General features: G+C 28.2%; 6 protein-coding genes across 7 annotated transcripts in view; 3 read left to right on the top strand and 3 right to left on the bottom strand.

Annotated features, from left to right (window-relative positions):
* Positions 1–4905, top strand: part of LOC122529903 (mitoguardin) — a 34309-nt gene extending 29404 nt beyond the window's left edge. Inside the window, exons 4-10 of the mRNA XM_043656420.1 lie at positions 2513–2700; positions 3213–3350; positions 3441–3553; positions 3669–3837; positions 3988–4221; positions 4297–4652; positions 4685–4905. Coding sequence (XP_043512355.1) covers positions 2513–2700; positions 3213–3350; positions 3441–3553; positions 3669–3837; positions 3988–4221; positions 4297–4614 — 1160 coding nt within the window. The 3' untranslated portion in view covers positions 4615–4652; positions 4685–4905. The remainder of the gene's footprint in view (positions 1–2512; positions 2701–3212; positions 3351–3440; positions 3554–3668; positions 3838–3987; positions 4222–4296; positions 4653–4684) is intronic.
* A 1328-nt stretch (positions 4906–6233) lies between these two features.
* LOC122529940 lies at positions 6234–7530 on the bottom strand. The gene is made up of 4 exons (XM_043656493.1): positions 6988–7530; positions 6786–6910; positions 6600–6710; positions 6234–6429 (listed from the first exon to the last, which is right to left on the bottom strand). Exons 1-4 carry the CDS (start codon positions 7128–7130, stop codon positions 6311–6313), a joined length of 498 nt encoding a protein of 165 aa, XP_043512428.1. The 5' UTR covers positions 7131–7530; the 3' UTR covers positions 6234–6310.
* Positions 7531–7629: 99 nt separating this feature from the next.
* Positions 7630–9205, top strand: LOC122529941 (actin-related protein 2/3 complex subunit 5-C). The gene is made up of 3 exons (XM_043656494.1): positions 7630–7945; positions 8034–8106; positions 8792–9205. The coding sequence occupies exons 1-3, from the start codon at positions 7785–7787 to the stop codon at positions 9029–9031; spliced, it is 474 nt and encodes a 157-aa protein (XP_043512429.1). The 5' UTR covers positions 7630–7784; the 3' UTR covers positions 9032–9205.
* Positions 9206–9437: 232 nt separating this feature from the next.
* On the bottom strand, positions 9438–11050 carry LOC122529935 (programmed cell death protein 10). The gene is made up of 5 exons (XM_043656483.1): positions 10821–11050; positions 10152–10329; positions 9906–10038; positions 9658–9822; positions 9438–9574 (listed from the first exon to the last, which is right to left on the bottom strand). Exons 1-5 carry the CDS (start codon positions 10890–10892, stop codon positions 9490–9492), a joined length of 633 nt encoding a protein of 210 aa, XP_043512418.1. The 5' UTR covers positions 10893–11050; the 3' UTR covers positions 9438–9489.
* Positions 11051–11142: 92 nt separating this feature from the next.
* LOC122529931 (pre-mRNA-splicing factor syf1 homolog) lies at positions 11143–15429 on the top strand. The gene is made up of 15 exons (XM_043656478.1): positions 11143–11537; positions 11608–11756; positions 11832–12153; positions 12214–12513; positions 12600–12741; positions 12826–12977; positions 13060–13280; positions 13361–13523; positions 13613–13726; positions 13810–13972; positions 14050–14159; positions 14293–14496; positions 14600–14813; positions 14990–15133; positions 15278–15429. The coding sequence occupies exons 1-15, from the start codon at positions 11496–11498 to the stop codon at positions 15352–15354; spliced, it is 2517 nt and encodes an 838-aa protein (XP_043512413.1). The 5' UTR covers positions 11143–11495; the 3' UTR covers positions 15355–15429.
* LOC122529934 (F-box only protein 42-like) lies at positions 15152–17895 on the bottom strand. Of its 2 annotated transcripts, none has more exons than XM_043656480.1 (7): positions 17762–17895; positions 17167–17510; positions 16920–17077; positions 16708–16838; positions 16477–16616; positions 16275–16411; positions 15152–16196 (listed from the first exon to the last, which is right to left on the bottom strand). In XM_043656480.1, the coding sequence occupies exons 1-7, from the start codon at positions 17883–17885 to the stop codon at positions 15650–15652; spliced, it is 1581 nt and encodes a 526-aa protein (XP_043512415.1). In that variant the 5' UTR covers positions 17886–17895; the 3' UTR covers positions 15152–15649. The 2 variants fall into 2 exon arrangements, with proteins under 2 accessions (XP_043512415.1, XP_043512416.1); XM_043656481.1 differs by having other exon boundaries at positions 16708–16799.
* Between the last annotated feature and the right edge of the window lie 351 nt (positions 17896–18246).

Below are 18246 nucleotides of genomic sequence, written 5' to 3'. Positions count from 1 at the left end.
GGTTTGTTGAGCAGCTTGTGCCGATTTCTAGGTTATCTGACTTTCGATTCAGGAATTTTCTCGTTGGATGCTTTTATGCAAGCAGGTGTCCTGAATTCTTCGTATGACTTTGTCAGTGAGTTTTATATGTAACATAGAAGGATGTAACATTGATACCGAGTGAAGATGAGACTTAATATTGGAATTGAAAGAGTGAACATACATGTACGGAAATTTGCACGTTTGGAAGATATGACTTAGTATATACATAATTTTATCAGATTCTATATTTAGCAATTAGCAATTAAATTGTTAATATTAGTCTCAGTATTCGATTACTAATAAGGCTCATTGTATGCTGACGAAACGTCAGGAAATAAAGACATTGTTTACTTTCGGAAGTTTTAATTTTGACAATAAAAGTATTCACATAACGTTCAAATTTTTAAATTTCACGTACAATTTTATTCACTTAAAATATTTTACAAAAATCTAAGCCATGTCCTCTAGTAACAAAATTTAATATTTTTCAGAAGAAAGATGTAAAGATGAAATTCACACGAATGAATCGAATTTATACTTGCATAGATACGTCACTGGAAAACACCCCAACATTACTCCCTCTATTACATACATATATTTTTTTTTCTATTTGCATTACCTTCTCTGAGATTAAAGCAGTTAAAATAGATCTTAATACCGGATCCATTCATTGATGCCTTCCCTATCCGATATATTATTTATACCCAAGTGTCTACGTAATATTTTAAATTTCATTCGATACCGGTACGTATACATACATGTGTTGCTACATCAAATTACTCGGTTTGTTAACGTAAATTTATGAACTATCTATGCTCATACCAGTAGAGCTTTACAGATAGCTATTGACGTAGATACAAAGTTTATTCAAAGTGTCAGATTGAAAGTGACACATGCATCCTTGGTGACATGGATGTTCCTCTTAATTGATAATGACGCGTGTACGGTTTCTCTCCTCGTTGTGAATTTCGGCATGTGCACGCCGATTTACGAGTGACAAAACGTCGTTGAATACGGGGAATGTCGTCACCGACTCGGAATTTAAATCCTGCGACAGTGTGACAACGTTAAGTAGGTGCTCTCAACCCCTTACTCTTTGCTGACTGGTTGACACGCCGGCCAACAGGGTCTCTCATTTGTAAATCTTCTACCGTTGCAAAATCAGTCGTTGAACTTACCTTTGCCTCTTGTACGAATGCCAAGTACTGGGAGTCGCGACGTACGTCTGAAGCTTCTTCCCGTCAACGCATTTCTTGGTATATGTAATATGCATCTTTCCAATTCGAACTAATTATAACTCTCCATTGTGTTTGTGATTTTAAAAAATTGCATTTCACGAATTGTACGGTTGTTTTTCGATGATTATTAACTTTTGCCTAGCTGCTAACCTTTTTAACCGAAGGAAATAAATTAACTCGTCAATTAGATTTTCAGTTTCTTAGAGATAATAGCTGTTTCATTTATAATTCCCCCATATTTTATATTAAGATAAGTTAGTTATACATTATGTTATTATATCACATATTTTTTTAATCGTATTATTTTTATATTTGAAAGATATGTAGAATATTCTACTTATGTTTTTCAATCATTTTTATGGATTGTTACATTGCATGGTTCTCAGTGAGTTAAATACTTAATATTTGGATTATATAATTCATAAAATATAAATTTCCATTTTGAAATTTTGAATTATTGTAATGTCTCGCCTATTTGAATGAACGTAGAAATTATTTTCTAAAAACGTTTGTGAAAGGATAGTTATCCTATAGAAAGTGTTAGAACTTGGACCCAGAGTGAACAAAAACAAGGATCTCAAACTATGTACATTTCAGGCTGTGCCTAAATTGAGAGGAGAAAGTGAAAGTGTTAGGATTCATCTGTTTCTATTATGTGTCGTATATATGTATTTACATATGCATAAATATATATGTATTTACATATGCATAAATATCAAATACTTACAATATATGAACTAAAAGAATAAAAAATTTTATGATTTCCTTATATGGCAAATTATGGTAAATAAGAAACAAAATGTAAGAAAGATGGAAATATACGAATTCCAAATTGAGAACATAGATTATTGGTTTATATTGGTTTGTATTGTTATTGTTGGTCAAGAAAAATATGTTAAACGAATTATGTTCAAAAGAATTTATTATTTACTCTTCGCTTTTGCTTCGACTGTAAATTAGGCTGCGCAAATTTATGCAAATTAATATTTTTATGAATTTATATTTAAAGAAACAGAAACTGAGTAACATTTTTAATAAATATTCGCTATTAAAATTACGAATTAAAATATCTTAAACCATAGCTCTTTGTAATTTATAACAACCACAAAAAGTGGTAGCCACTGTATCCACGTGGACTTCTTTCTTATGTTGTGTTCTCAGAACGAATTAAACGAGTTCGAATTCGTCATTTGCGTAGTGCACATCGAAGAGGAGAATGAAAATTGACAAAACGTTGTAACTTAATGATGCAGGATTGGAGGCTCTGGAAAAAGCTCTCTATTGTTGGGAGGATGCTCTTACAGCGTTCAGCTCTTCACTCAATAATGGTACACTCGCATTACCGTCTAAGGCGGATGCAGCATTTACGCACGATGTGCAAGAGCTCCTTGATATGGGCTATCAAATCCAGAACCATGCAGAACTCCTTTTTATCGACCAGGTAACTGGTTTCTATTTCCTCAGTATGTATGATTTTTTTTTCATTGCTCAAACAGATCTCAATTGTTCTTAAAATAATTTTATGTGATCAAAAATGAAACATATCTGTTATAGAATGCTTTAAAGAAATTTAATTACAGCTATTCTCATCTTATGATATATTATATCTTTGAAATTTTTTCTGCGTCCCCCTGCACCTACTATTTAATTCCACTGCACTCATCAATTGCTTTTTCACCATATAAAAAGATGCGAGAATTAATCCAATTTAAATGATAACTGACTAGAGTAATTAGTGCAACGAGTTACTTGACCTACCAACAAGCAAAGAAGAATTACTACATAAGAAATTTACGACATCGCTACCGCGCTTTTGAAATCTAAGCATATAAAATTCTCTTATAATTGAACGCGTTCTTATCGATGATTTACAATTAAATTCTAATTATTAGCATTCTGTAGACAGTCTAAACTTAAACTATAGATAAGAAAACTAAGTTTTCGTTTTTGCAGCATTCAGTATTATTCCGAAACGAAGATGAAGAAAGTATAGATAGTCATAAACCTTCGAATATAGGTAGCCGGATATCCGGTAAAGATAAAGCAGATGCTGCGTCTTCCCCGGAATCTTTTGAATCTGCACGTGATGGGGTAATTTTACATATTAAATTATTTTATTTTTTTTTCTTATTATATATAATAAATTATTATTCTATATTCTTTACTTACATATTAATACAGGTAGCAGATTTACGGGAATTTGAAGAATTTTCGGAATTTTTCCCCCATTTCGAAAAACAAAAATTGTATCACGCTGCACTCAAACAACACGAGGACAAAAGTATTCAGTGCAGGTAAAGAAGAATCTGTTTAATTTTTATATTTAAAGATATAAGAATTTGTATGATTTATATCGGTTTATGTAAGTTTGCTTATTTGATTTATTAAGATGTAATATTTTTATTACAGACGATTGCATACAGAATTAGTGAAGTGTGGTTCAGATATAGAATACTTAGCAAAGGTGCATTGCTTGCGACAAGCATACACAAAATTGTTCACGATACCTTCGACTACAGAATGGATTTCTGACATAGGCAGACAAATTATTAGTGATTTGATCATGTATGCAGACAGGGTATACACAACATATATTATTTACTTCTACTTGAGAAACATATATATATATATATATATATATATATATATATATATATATCTTAAAGTAATTTAAATCAGTTTTTAATAAAAAATTTTTTAGTTTTAATAAAGAAATTTTCAATATTAGGATCCTAAGGATTATTTAATACATTATGAACGAATGTTAGAATTTTTACAAGAGCCAAACAATCATAAAATAATGGAAGAGGAATTAACTGCAAGAGGTGTAAAATGTATGAACTTCTATGACGTTTTAATCGATTTTATTTTGCTAGATGCCTTTGAAGAAGTTGAAAAACCGCCCTCGTCAATTAAAGCTATTTTACAAAATAGATGGATATCTGCTAGTTTCCGTGAAACTGTAAGTATCTAAAATAATAAACGTGTTTTTGTTCATTTAATCTCTTGTTGATGCTTATTAATTTTTATATTCAAGGCAATCGGAACTGCAGTTTGGTCAGTTCTTGTAGGTAAAAAACAAATGTTGAAATATGACAAAGGATTTTTGGCCCATTTTTATTCTATTTCTGAACAAATTTCTCCAGTACTGGTATGGGGTTTTTTAGGCCCAGAAGGAAGCCTACGTTCTACCTGCCACTATTTTAGAGATCAAGTAATAGAATTCCTTGTAGATATATTTAATTTCTTTAAAGTAAGATACACTACTATCGATAACCTCGCTGAAGATATACTCAGGGAAATGAAAGGAAGAGTCGAAAATATAAATCAAAGACTTTCTCTAGAAGGTTGTTAATTAAATACGAACAAATAGGTACTACATAGCAGTGTCAAATATATATATATATATATATATATATATATATATATATATATATATAATGTTGATAGAATTGAATAGATATGGCAATGGCTAAAAATCTGATATACTTTCTATTGCATAATGCATTTATTTTTTGTAAGTATCTGAGTATCAACAATCTTTACTCTTTTATAATTGTTATAACTTGTCTGTCTATGTTTATTCACATCATTACAACTATTACATAAGCACTATGAAAGATATTGTGAAAAAAAGATTATTTGGAATATTTTTAAATTTCAATTTTATTTCTAGAATAATCTTCAGTATTTAGCAAACATGAATATAAAAGTATTTCTTGTATGATTTTATTTCTTGTAATATCTTATATAGATCATGTGTAAATATTAATCTCAAAATATTACACTTTTAATATAAGAATTTAGAACAAAATGTTTAAATATGAAATTTTATTTTATTATAAAAATCAAATTTAGTATATTGCTATTATTTCAATGTTACAAATTTATTTATATTAGTTTATTAGTATTTATATAAGTTGTTGTTAATCATGTTTTATAATGAACTATTTGTAGCATTTAAAAATAGCACGATAAATGTACCAATTCCTAATATATTCCATAAAATATTATGATATAATGATACGAAGGCACTAATAATATGCTCTATAATAAATTATTAGAACAGGATCTTGATATCAAGATATTTAAAATACTGTCCAAAATAATTACCTATATAAGCATAATTTACCAGAAGAGATAAGTAATGAAAGAATTAATAAATTTTTAAAAAATAATGTTTAATCATTTTATCTCGCATTATAAATTTATTTACATTATTTTCTTTACAATACTTGTCTTATAATCCTTTATAAAAAAAATTACATGCAAATATCAACTAAAAAGCAAAGGATCCATTGCCAAAGATAAGAACCATATTACTAGTGGTGAACCATGACTACTATGAATACATATTTTAGTAGTTATAGTTTACATTATATATTTTAAGCATAGCATGAAAACATTCCAATATTGTAATTATGTAAGTATTATTTTTTGTGAATCAGTCATGGATAACAAAAGCAGTAAATTTTATATACAAAGAAATATATTGTGTAAACATTATTTATTTATCTTCATTCAGTCTCATAATTTATAAATCTATATGATTTACTATATAATATTCTATCTAAATATAAAATGGTTTTTTTATAATACTGAATATTAGAATTCATAATACTTCATAATACTGAAGCATTCAATTATTAAGTACAAAATTCAATGTAAATTTTTACCTACATGACATGATATGAAATACATATATAATTTTTATTCTCATTTTTATATTTATGTAGCAAATTTCACGCTGTAAATGTAATTATGTCTAAGTATAATGTACATCAGAATATTTGTTAAGTTGAATTAATTTGTATTTTGACTAATTGCAAATAATATTTAGTAAAATAAAAATGAAAAGATGAAATTAAATGTATAAAGTTTGTTTTATCCAAGATTTTATATATCAAGTAATTTTATGGCTCAAATCAATAAATGCAGTGTTTGATAATATGATAATTTAAGTAAAAAATTTAATTGAGGTGCTATTTCCTTTTTTAGAAATATATTTAGATATTATAAGTAGTATTTATTGTGTACATAGCATGAATAGATTAATCAAATATCATATCCATTATTTCGTCATCAGATTCTTCTTCATCACTAGATGGTACAACTGGCATTATTTGAGGTGCATGATTCCTACGCTTATATTCTGCAAAATCCTCCCTTTCTGTGATAAAAAAATTATTGTTAGACTACATAATGTGATAATTAGTAAAGATTTACAAAATATTATTGTCAACCATTAGACATTAATATTTTCTATTATATAATAAATATGTTACAAATACAAATAAAAATACTATTCAATATTAGTTAAACTGCACATATTATAATTACCTCTGTTTCTTAAAGCCTCAGTGATCCAATCGAGTTTATATATATGATTTGGATCTAGACTAATTAAAGGATTTTTTTCTTTTTGAATGCACAATCTTAACCATTCTGTCCCTATCAATTTGTACAAAATTAAGTAAATATATAATAAGCATAATAAATGAACAGAAAAAAAAATAGTTATGTTACATTTATGTGCCTTTACAAGTGTAATCTTAATTTCTCTTTCTAAATTTCTGTGAACTGTTTTTTCTGCCACTATAGTTCCAAAAAGATACAAACAAATATAATATTCCTTTGAATCTGTTGTCGTGCTAGAAACAATGTAAAAATATTTTGTACTTAGTCTTGCAAGCAATAATGTTTTACATTAGACAAATGTTTAAAATACCTAAATAACAGATGATCACATTCTACATGAAGAAAATACTCCTTAATATCGTGTAGTAAAATACGTACGATAACTGTAGTATCCGTTTGATACCATACAATTTTCGGTGTGTGATATTTACTCACAAGTTTTAGACAATTCATAACGTAATTAAAATTGAAGAAACAGTATATGCATTTGTTATGTACAAAATATTATAAAAAAATTAATCAAATTCGTATCATATAACCTCTCGTAAATAGAAGATATAGTAATTTATACTCGTAAAACAAGAAATTTGAATTAGATGAAAAGTTTTTCTTTGTAAACGTACTACAATTATCCTTACTCCGTAGAGGACATTTACAAAAAGTTTTTCATTGTTTTTCAGTCATATTTTAAACGCACATATAACATAAGAAAAATAATAAATTTGAAAAGATATTTTGTGCTTTTGGTGGAATTTTCTCGTATATTTATAATCAAATACGTAAGTTGCTTTAAGTAAGACTTTTATAACTTCATATTTACAACGATTTTACTTGAAGGATTGATCTACATTATAAATGTAAAATCATTGGAAAAAATTTTACATGTAAAGTAGAAATGTATTTTGAGAATTTTAGTTTTATATTTTGCTACGAGAAGCGCAGATAATAATTAAAAAAAAAAAAAAAAGAATCTGCACATTTTCTTTAGTGCCTGTTCGAATGAAAGGCATACTATAGACTACGTATTTGAAGACCAATAAAGATTCACTTCACGACGTTAGTTGATAAGCCGGGTGTAATTGAGGTAAAACGTCAAACAAAGATAAAATGTCAAGAAACGATGGCAAAAAGGACTCGTCGGCGTCTACATTTCGAAAAATTGATGTTGATCAATACAGTGATAATAATTTCAGAGAAGAGGATGCTGACGGAGGAATAGGAGGACCTACAGGTCCAGATGAAAACGAAATATTAACACTTCTTAGCCAATATCCTTTTCGTCGCTTTTATACAGATATAATAACATTGCAGTAATTTTTCTTGCGCATCATCGTGTTTTCCTTAATATTTATTCAAGGGTAAGAATGCAGAAGCGCTAATATCAGTATTGAGGTCTGCACCACTTGGGTGTAAAAATCAACAAGTAAAGGTAACCTCAGTATCACGCCCTTTATTTCAATTTAAAATATGAGTTGATGATATAATAAAGTTTAAGTTTATTTCTTTGATATCTCCAGTATATGTGCTATGACATATATTGTACCTTTTATATTAATATCAGAATATAAAGTTTGGTAGATAATAATAACTGATAAAATAATCAGATAATTTTAAAGATTATGAGTAAAGTTTAGAGTATATCCTTTATTATCATAATATATTTGTAACAAATAAAATTTATTTCATTGAAAAAGTGACAGTTTACACATTTTGTTGCTTTAGTTTAAATAAAAGGGACAAAATATGTACACGGTAGCTCACAAATCTATATTTGGACAAATCTTTTATAGATATATTAAGTGCGTTATAGAAAATATGTCAAAATTTCATTTTGTAACTTCTATATATACATTTTCGAGTTGCTTTATGATTTAATGTTTCCAATGTAATTAAAGCAGTAATGTCTTGGTTATAATGCTACAATTTCAGACTGTTTTGTATAACATGTACATAAAAGATTTGTAATTGTATTCAGATATTTTTGTGAGCCGTAAATGTATATAATGAATGTGTTTGATAATATAATATTTAGCAAAATTTAAATATGTATTAATTTTTTTTTATTACAAAAAATTTGTGAATTTGCAAAAACCAATAATGATTGAACATTACAGGATAACGCACGAAATTTGACGCTAAAAGTTCTTTTAAGTATAAAATCTACTCAAATAGACGATTGCTTAGGACAATTAGATCGTGATTTACTGGACGTTTTAATGAAATATATCTATCGGGGATTTGAAATTCCAACAGAGGGTAGTAGTAGTCATTTATTAACTTGGCATGAAAAGGTGTACAATATCAGTGGTGTTGGCAGTATTGTACGAGCGTTTGCAGATAGCAAACGTGCTTAAAAAAATTTGTACATTTTCTAATAATGTTCATTACAATAATTACATTAATCCTTACTGTTACTCATTGTCATTGTTAATCCAATGAGGATGTAGATAGAGGATGTAGATTCCACATGGAAAATATAACACATTGGTGTACATTTGTTATCAATAAAGTAATTTTTATTTCTTATATATTTGGAGAAATATTCTTTCATTTTAAAAGTCCACTATCATAAATAATCTTTTATTAGAATTTGATATTATGGATTATATATCTATATGCACGTAATAATTTTGTAATATATTTGAAATAATGATACTGTGTGTGTGTGTGTGTGTGTGTGTGTATGTTTTATATTAAATGATAATTAAATATTAATATATAACAAAATGGATAAAATTAGAATATTAAATAAATTCTATAATAATTGTAACTTATTTTATTATTGCAGAAATGTTATTTAACAGAGCATTCATTACTCACATTTGTCCTTTACTGTGAGCATTATCATATTTGTTTGATGTATCAAATATAATGCACTTACAAATACTGCATTTGCTCTGTAAGAAGAAAATAGTCGCGTTTTTAAAATGAACACAAAGATAAATAGGAAAAAAAGAGAATGAAACATAATGATGCTTACTGTCCTTCTTTAAAAAATTCTTTTAATGTATTGCTAAACCTTTTACTGTATTTAACAAATTCTCTTTTTCTTTGATCCAATGCCTGCTTTCCAGCAGAACCACGAATAAATGCGGTTACTTCATTTACTGCATCTAATAGCTTTTTTATTGCACTTGCAATTTCTCTGAAACAAGTGTATCAAAAATATATCATATGTGATAAATAAAAAAAAATTTGACTACAATAGATATAAACATGAAAACATACTTAATTGTTTCAAGAAAGGTTTTTCGATCTGTTATTTCATCAGGAATTCTGCTAAGTATTCTTTTCAAGGAAGTTGATTTGCGATTCAGTTCTTGGAAAGCGTCCTCAGGTCTAGCCGATCTATATTCTATACCTACAATAGTATATAAAATAACGATAGAATATTGATCATTTCAAATGTATAATATTTTAATCATAATATAATTTCAATTATTCATATTTTATTTTATTATATTGGAATTATACCATCATAATCAGAAGCTGCTCCTTGTAATCTTAAAACACTCTCATTCATATCAAGATCAAGCTCTGCCCGTCGTATTATACCAAGAATTAAGTCATGTGCAATTCCTGGATGAGACTTTTCAGCTTTCAATAAAGCTGTGCGTAGTGTTTGAGCTGCTATTCCATTTTGTCTCTCCAGCTATGTAATAACAGGTTAAAAAAATAAAAAACAAGAATATATACTTTTAAAATAATCAATGTATACATATGTACATAGTTTTTTAACATGTATAAAGAGAATATTTTTTATATAAATACATTGAAAAATACATCATTTTATAAAATTCATTTTACAAATATACTTAAATAGTAATAAAATAATAAATGTATATATTATGTCATATGACATTTTGGAATTTTATTAGCAATATAATGAACACAAATACCCTGATTATATTAATAAAATCAATTTAGAAGAGCATATAAGAGCTACATAGATGTTTGTTGTAAACATATATTTAATGAGAAATTAACATGCAACACGAACAATTATGTTAAATATACAATAAGTATTAAAAATGGTTCTATTAAATATTTAAGCTCATTAATAACTTAGATTTGACTCAAACTTTATGGATATAGTGGCTGACATTATTAATTACAATTATAAGTAAAAGAAATTTTCAATACCTTCATTAATATTGGTTTTATAACAACAGGTAAGACCAGCGATGTAACTGGAGTCTCATCGCCCATTGTCATCCTTTACAACGTTTATTTATAAACACAGCTTAAACGTAATTAATTCGCAATCAAACAAATGCGGTTAGTTGATTTCCTAATTGGCCAGCCTAGGCATAGAAAAAAATGACCGTGTCTTGATATGACAGCTGTCACGCTCGATATCTTACTCCAAAACGATGTAAACAGGTTGTGCAACTTGATTTTCAGCAGAATATATTTATCTTAAATCTTGAACGTGTAATATTTCATAGCTTTCCTGTTAATCTCGATATCAAAATAACTGGAAATTATAGTTATTCTAGAAATGTGGTGATAAAAGTATTTTCACCAAATTTCAAAGTATTTACCATTTTATAATTTAAAAACTATTTTGTAGAACACTAAACACCTCGTTTTACGTTCCCTATTAGATTCAAGTACAGTAACAAACAGTAATTCCAAGTTCCAAGTCCAGGAACGATCAATGAAATAGCGCCTTGATATAGCGCGTTTAATTTCAAATATATCAAAACAATAGAAGATAACCTCACAATTATTATTTGGTTATACATATGAAATATTGTTAATTTATCATTGTAATTGAATTAAGTATCTTGTATATTATCATTAGAATTTTCGATAATGTTGGAACGTAAAGACCCAGAGGGAAACCTATATGTTTTTGTAAGTAGTTCGTCATGCCTAACCTTACTTTGTTTCATGTGATTTTATTTAATGTGATTTTGTAAAATAGAATGAAGAAGATTTACCTTACGAAGAGGAAATTTTGAGAAATCCTTATTCAGTAAAACACTGGCAACGTTATATAGATCATTTAAAAAGTACAAAAAGTAGTAATTTAAATATTGTATACGAACGAGCGTTAAAGGAACTTCCTGGAAGGTAGAGATAACGTTTTTCATTTGGTTTCATTCAAATAAATCTTTATAAAGTATCTAAGTTTTCATTTCTTATTAGTTACAAATTATGGTATAATTATCTACGTCAACGTGTCAACCAACTGAAAGGAAGGTGCATAACAGATCCACTCTATGAAGATGTGAACAATGCATTTGAACGTGCTTTGGTTTTTATGCATAAAATGCCCAGAATTTGGATGGACTACTGTACATTAATGACAGAACAATCTTATATTACACGTACTCGTCAAGTTTTTGATAGAGCACTCAGAGCTCTTCCTATTACGCAACATCATCGTATATGGCCATTATATATTGAATTTTTGAAAAAACACAATGTCTATGAAACTGCGGTTAGAGTTTTTAGAAGATATCTTAAGGTAAGATGGAATTTATTTATCTTGATGATTTGTACTTAATAATATGCAAATTATTTCTAGTTAGCTCCAGAAGATACAGAAGAGTATATAGAATATCTGATATCAATTGAAAGACTTGATGAAGCAGCTGTGAAACTTGCACAAATTGTTAATCAAGACGATTTTGTATCAAAGCATGGAAAGTCTAATCATCAATTATGGAATGAATTGTGTGATTTAATATCAAAAAATCCTTCTAAGATAAAATCCCTTAATGTAGATGCAATTATTAGGGGTGGTTTGAGACGCTATACTGATCAATTAGGTCCTCTATGGAATTCTTTGGCGGACTATTATGTTCGTAGTGGTTTATTCGAAAGGGTATTAAGCAATTTTATGGTTATGTGAAAATGCAATTTATTATAATATATATGGTCATATAATTTCAATATTTTTATTTTATATAGGCGCGAGACATTTATGAAGAGGCAATACAAACAGTGACTACTGTTAGAGATTTTACTCAAGTGTTTGATGCTTATGCACAATTTGAAGAACTTAGTCTTAGTAAACGTATGGAAGAAGCTACAAAAAATCCTACAGAAGATGGTACAGAACACATATATTTTATTATATAATATTATTTAGTGTATAAAATTCATAATTTATTATTTTATTTAATCATGTTTTCAGATGATATAGATTTGGAATTGAGATTAGCACGATTTGAACATTTAATGGAAAGACGTTTATTACTTCTGAATTCCGTATTACTCAGACAAAATCCTCATAATGTACAAGAATGGCATAAAAGAGTTAGACTTTATGAAGGACAGCCACATGAGGTACAATATATTTTTGTTAAAGTTTCTAATAAAACATGGTTCAACAATTTCATTATTGTAACTACTATTTTTTTCTTTTTAGATCATTAATACATATACAGAAGCTGTACAAACTGTGCAACCACAATTAGCAGTAGGTAAATTGCATACTTTATGGGTTGAATTTGGTAAATTTTATGAAGAAAATGGTCAAATAGCAGATGCCAGAGTTGTTTTTGAAAAAGCAACTCATGTACCCTATACTAAAGTCGACGATCTTGCTTCTGTATGGTGTGAATGGGCAGAAATGGAAATTAGACATGGGTGTGGTATCTTACTATTTTATAAAACAATAACTTAAATATATCGACATTCTATACAACATGTTAATTTTGTTTACACAGAAATTATAAAGAAGCATTAAAACTTATGCATCGAGCTACTGCTATGCCATTCCGTAAAGTAGCCTATCACGATGAAACAGAAACAGTTCAAATGAGATTATATAAATCTTTAAAAGTTTGGTCTATGTATGCCGACTTAGAAGAAAGTTTTGGAACATTCAAGGTATATATATTTTGAAAGATATCATGTTCAACTTTGTTTATGAAAATTTTTAGATTTGGTAATTTTTTTTATATTTTTTTCTTTTTTAGACATGCAAAGCTGTATACGACAAAATTATAGATTTAAAAATCGCCACACCACAAATTATTATTAATTATGGACTCTTTTTAGAAGAAAATAAATATTTTGAAGAAGCTTTCAGAGTACGTATTAAATTATGTTAGATTGGAATGCTATTTAAAATTAGTAATCATTTTCATCAGTAATATTTAATTATTACTTTTAGGCTTACGAAAAAGGTATTGCTCTTTTTAAATGGCCCAATGTTTATGATATATGGAATACATATCTTACAAAATTTTTGAAACGTTATGGTGGAACAAAATTAGAAAGAACGCGAGATTTATTTGAACAGTGTTTAGAATTTTGTCCACCAAAATATGCCAAAGGTATTTTACACGATCATATTTAATACAATAATATGTAGAATAAAGAATGATATTGCTATTTCTTTATACTATTGCAGCTCTGTATTTATTGTATGCAAAATTAGAAGAAGAACATGGTTTGGCTAGGCATGCGATGTCTGTGTACGAACGAGCAACAGACGCAGTTCTTCCTGAAGAAAGATTTGAGGTATAAAAACAAATACCTAATAAAAATCTAATAAATATAAATTTAATAAAATTTCGATATGTGTATATATATATATATATATATATGTATGTATGTATGTATATATGTATATGTATATATATATATATTACAGATGTTCAACATTTATATTAAAAAAGCAGCAGATATATATGGTGTTCCGAAAACAAGGCAAATTTATGAGAAAGCTATCGAAGTGCTTAATGAAGATAATACAAGAGAAATGTGTTTACGATTTGCAGAAATGGAGACGAAATTAGGAGAAGTTGATAGAGCCCGAGCAATATATGCGCATTGTAGTCAAATTTGTGATCCAAGGGTATGAAATATTATTTGATCGAGTAGCGTTTAAAGATAACATTAAAATTAATATTTTATACGTGTATATTTTTGTTTAATTGTATATATTTTTGTGTGTCTAGGTAGCCTCAAATTTCTGGCAAATATGGAAAGAATTTGAAGTAAGACATGGTAATGAAGATACTATGCGTGAAATGCTCCGAATTAAGCGCAGCGTACAAGCTATGTACAATACTCAAGTGAATATGATGTCTGCACAAATGTTAAATAATGCATCGAATCCACCATCTGATGTACCAGTAGATGCAATGCGTCTTTTGGATAGTAAAACACAAGGTATAGATTTGATTGTTTTATCACAAAAAAATTATTGAAAAATATAGAAGAATATATACATATATATTGGTAGTATAAGTATAAAAGTACTTTTAAAAATTTTAAGTATAAAAATATACAATGGGTATACAAAAATATATAAAAATCTTACTAAAATAATGAATATAATATTACAGATAACATTACTGCATACAAAGACAGTATTAAATTTGTTCGTGGTGCAACAGAAAAGGATGGCAAAGCAGAATCTCAAGTGAACAATCCAGATGAGATAGATATTAATATTGATGATATTGACACTGAAGGGGATGTAGAGGAAGGTAATATAGAACATATGATAACACACCAAAATTTTTATTACACTTCATTGCGTGTAATGTATTTATAATGTGTTTATAAATTGTTTTGGACAATTTTAATGATGACACGTATTTTATATACCTTCTTATTCGTGTTACTTTCAGATATACCTATTGAAAAACAAACTATTCCATCACAAGTGTTTGGTAGTTTAAAAACAGCTGACGGTGAAGATGATTAAGGAATACATAAATTACAATGCTCGAAAAATATGTAAATAATAAAATTCATAATAAAATATAAGATTTATAACTGATATACATTATTAGTACAACTAACAATTGGTGCTTTCAGCAAAAAAATTCACTTTTCAAACCAATGTTTTAGAGCTATTTACGAGCTTACTAGTTTTTTAATTATATCATTTAAACGAATTTTTAGTAAGTAATAATTTATGAGAAGATTAAAGCTAAAACTAACAAAATTAAACTATCTTTCATCGAACATAAAAGTATATTATTTATTACTATAAGATATTAAATAACATATCTTGGTGGATTTATAAAATAGAGATCATTGTAGACTTCAGGTTCATCCATATCAGAATGACTTTGTATAGACGCTTGTTCTTTACCAATACCTCCAAATACTATTAATTCACCACGACCAGCTACGAGTGAATAAAGAATTCTTTCGTTAGGACCTGACTGGTCATTATGTTTTAAAGGAATCCACGATGCGCTACATTCATCACATAAAACATTCGTAATGTCCAACACAAATATGGACAATGTGTTTCTCTTTTTTTTTGCAGATTTTGATTGTGTTCTTCGATTTCTAATGCTTTCTTCCATTCTACGTAGAGATTCTAATTGCCGTTGTCGATGACTATTAATGTCGTAACGCACTGGTTCATTACGAAAAGCAGTCATACTTAACATATTATCATAACATAATGTTAGATTTTTTGTAAAATTAGGTGGATGATGCGAAGGACGTGGATTTGGTATGGATATTTCTGAAAAAGATCCATGACGTCCATTAATATTTACGTCTCTATCAATATGAGATACATTCCCTTGCCTAAAAATAAAATGTAATCATAGATTTTCTATAGACTTTCATTGAATCAATATTAATAATATATTTATATAATCAAACCTTGCATGTAACGGAGATGAATTATTTGTTCTTGATGAAGGCGCTGCTGGGCAAGTGACTTTCTTGAGCGAGATACTCATATCGTTCGGCTTATTTTGACATTTATTTACACTAAGAACAATGACGTAATTTCCTACCTATAAAGTTAAAAGATAAATAAATAATGCAAAATATCATGAACTCTTAATTAACAACCTATTACCTTACAAGCTTGATGGCACCAAATACGTGTTGGAGCCCATTCAGTATTGTGCATATTTACTTTTTTCCATGTCCATGCTATACCTTCCATTTTTAATAACCAAGCATCATTCATAGCAACATTAGGTCCAGTGCAACCTCCTAATTTTTGAAATATTTAAATTCATATTAACATTTAAAGTGCTTACAGAAAAAACCTTAAAATCAGAAGAATCTCTAATTTTTATCTTACCTAAAATAAGAAGATGCTTATCTCCAAGTTCTATTTGAGACTGACCATAACGTGGTTGTGGCTTCACATTTGAAGTAGCTTGCTTATGCCAACTATAGGAATCCAAATTTAAACACCATACGTCATTGGATCTATCTCAAAATAGTATCTTATTGTTATTAAATCGAATTAATAATTAATAAAACAGTATTCAACAATTTCAGGTATTTTACCTATATCCATTGCATATGCCGCCAAAAACAATCATATAGTTTTTGTGGATTGATGCAGAATGTGCTGAAGTTGGTGGAGGTGTTTCCAAAGTGTTTATGGCAATCCATTTATTGGATTCTATAGAATACACATGCAATTCATTGAATAATCTTGATTGCTAAAAACATACACATAATAATATTGAATACTTTTCAAACAATTTAAATGTTTTTACTTTCATTATTTATGACTTTTGATCAATTGTACCTGGTGCACAGAATATAGCGCTGGATGAGACCATCCACCAAATAAAATGAAACTTTTTTTATAATACAACATGGTGGCACAAGCTTTAGGTGACGGATAAGCCCCCATAGTAATTAATCTGACCCATTTTCTTGTATCTAAGTCCAATCTCCACAAATCATTGAATGTTGTGCATGTAGCAGTACACCCACCAAAGACATACATAGAATTTTCATATGTACAAGCAGAATGTGAATGCCTCTTTGCAATTGTAGGCATCCAGTGTTTAGAAGGCCATGAACGCCAAAGCAACGATCCGCAAGCCACAGATTTGTGAAAATGTGTTTTATTATGTTGTATTACATCTATAAGAAAATATAAACATTCTATTAATTCCTGAAAATATGTGAACAATTATAACCTAGATATATTTAGTTCACAAAAGTATTTGAACACTTACCATAGAAAATTCTTACACATATTATATGTCATATAAACTAATTTGAAATCATTAGCATTGATATCAAGCTATACATAGTAACTCATTAAAGATTTCAATAAATGTTTGAACACGTTTGTGAATCATTACATACAGAATAAAACGGATTTTACATACTTTTGGTGGCACGGAACCATCTTTTAGATACAAGTTTACATTCTTGAAGAGTCTTATATGGTGGAATTAGACTTAAAATATATTCTAATACAACGTCTGGTAAATCATCGATATTACACTCCATGTTGTTAAATACTTATTAAAAAAATGTTGCACAGACGATCTTCCCTTTATGCTGTATCCAATTTTCCGAATTTTCGAGACAAGTCAAAGTTGTTATTACCTCAAGGATTCGAAAATCATGTTTTCCGTCACTCTTCGCCGATTCTGTAAAATCAAAAAATTCCCACCTGAAAATTGAAAATTGAGAGAATTCTTTTATTACTCGACAAACTCGATATATTTTCACGGCATAACAAATTAGGCTATACAGATCGTATATTTTACTTGACTTTTCTTAATAAATTACAAAAATATAGAGGACAATTGCTATGATTTTCATTAATAAGAAAAAAAATAACCTAAGAGTAAAAAGTATACATGAA

This window comes from Frieseomelitta varia, unplaced genomic scaffold, assembly GCF_011392965.1.
Source record: "Frieseomelitta varia isolate USP_RPSP 00005682 unplaced genomic scaffold, Fvar_1.2 scaffold_315, whole genome shotgun sequence".
Classification (NCBI taxonomy): Eukaryota; Metazoa; Arthropoda; class Insecta; order Hymenoptera; family Apidae; genus Frieseomelitta; species Frieseomelitta varia.
Note: the sequence above shows the minus strand (reverse complement) of the source record. Positions and strands in the feature narration are given on the sequence as shown.

Excerpts from the sequence above, each read along its gene's own strand:
- LOC122529940 (XM_043656493.1), bottom strand. The coding sequence starts at position 7,130 with ATGAATTGTCTAAAACTTGTGAGTAAATATCACACACCGAAAATTGTA. Across the intron at positions 6,911-6,987 it reads TGTGATCATCTGTTATTTAG|CACGACAACAGATTCAAAGG; the intron begins GTATTTTAAACA and ends CATTGTTTCTAG. Across the intron at positions 6,430-6,599 it reads TGAGGCTTTAAGAAACAGAG|AAAGGGAGGATTTTGCAGAA; the intron begins GTAATTATAATA and ends TTTTTATCACAG.
- LOC122529941 (XM_043656494.1), top strand. The coding sequence starts at position 7,785 with ATGTCAAGAAACGATGGCAAAAAGGACTCGTCGGCGTCTACATTTCGA. Across the intron at positions 7,946-8,033 it reads ATATTAACACTTCTTAGCCA|GGGTAAGAATGCAGAAGCGC; the intron begins ATATCCTTTTCG and ends ATATTTATTCAA. Across the intron at positions 8,107-8,791 it reads GTAAAAATCAACAAGTAAAG|GATAACGCACGAAATTTGAC; the intron begins GTAACCTCAGTA and ends TGAACATTACAG.
- LOC122529935 (XM_043656483.1), bottom strand. The coding sequence starts at position 10,892 with ATGACAATGGGCGATGAGACTCCAGTTACATCGCTGGTCTTACCTGTT. Across the intron at positions 10,330-10,820 it reads TAAAACCAATATTAATGAAG|CTGGAGAGACAAAATGGAAT; the intron begins GTATTGAAAATT and ends GTTATTACATAG. Across the intron at positions 10,039-10,151 it reads AGCAGCTTCTGATTATGATG|GTATAGAATATAGATCGGCT; the intron begins GTATAATTCCAA and ends ATACTATTGTAG.
- LOC122529931 (XM_043656478.1), top strand. The coding sequence starts at position 11,496 with ATGTTGGAACGTAAAGACCCAGAGGGAAACCTATATGTTTTT. Across the intron at positions 12,154-12,213 it reads TTTTTAGAAGATATCTTAAG|TTAGCTCCAGAAGATACAGA; the intron begins GTAAGATGGAAT and ends AATTATTTCTAG. Across the intron at positions 14,814-14,989 it reads TTTGGATAGTAAAACACAAG|ATAACATTACTGCATACAAA; the intron begins GTATAGATTTGA and ends ATAATATTACAG.
- LOC122529934 (XM_043656480.1), bottom strand. The coding sequence starts at position 17,885 with ATGGAGTGTAATATCGATGATTTACCAGACGTTGTATTAGAATATATT. Across the intron at positions 16,617-16,707 it reads TAAGCATCTTCTTATTTTAG|GAGGTTGCACTGGACCTAAT; the intron begins GTAAGATAAAAA and ends TTCAAAAATTAG. Across the intron at positions 16,197-16,274 it reads TCATCTCCGTTACATGCAAG|GCAAGGGAATGTATCTCATA; the intron begins GTTTGATTATAT and ends TTTTATTTTTAG.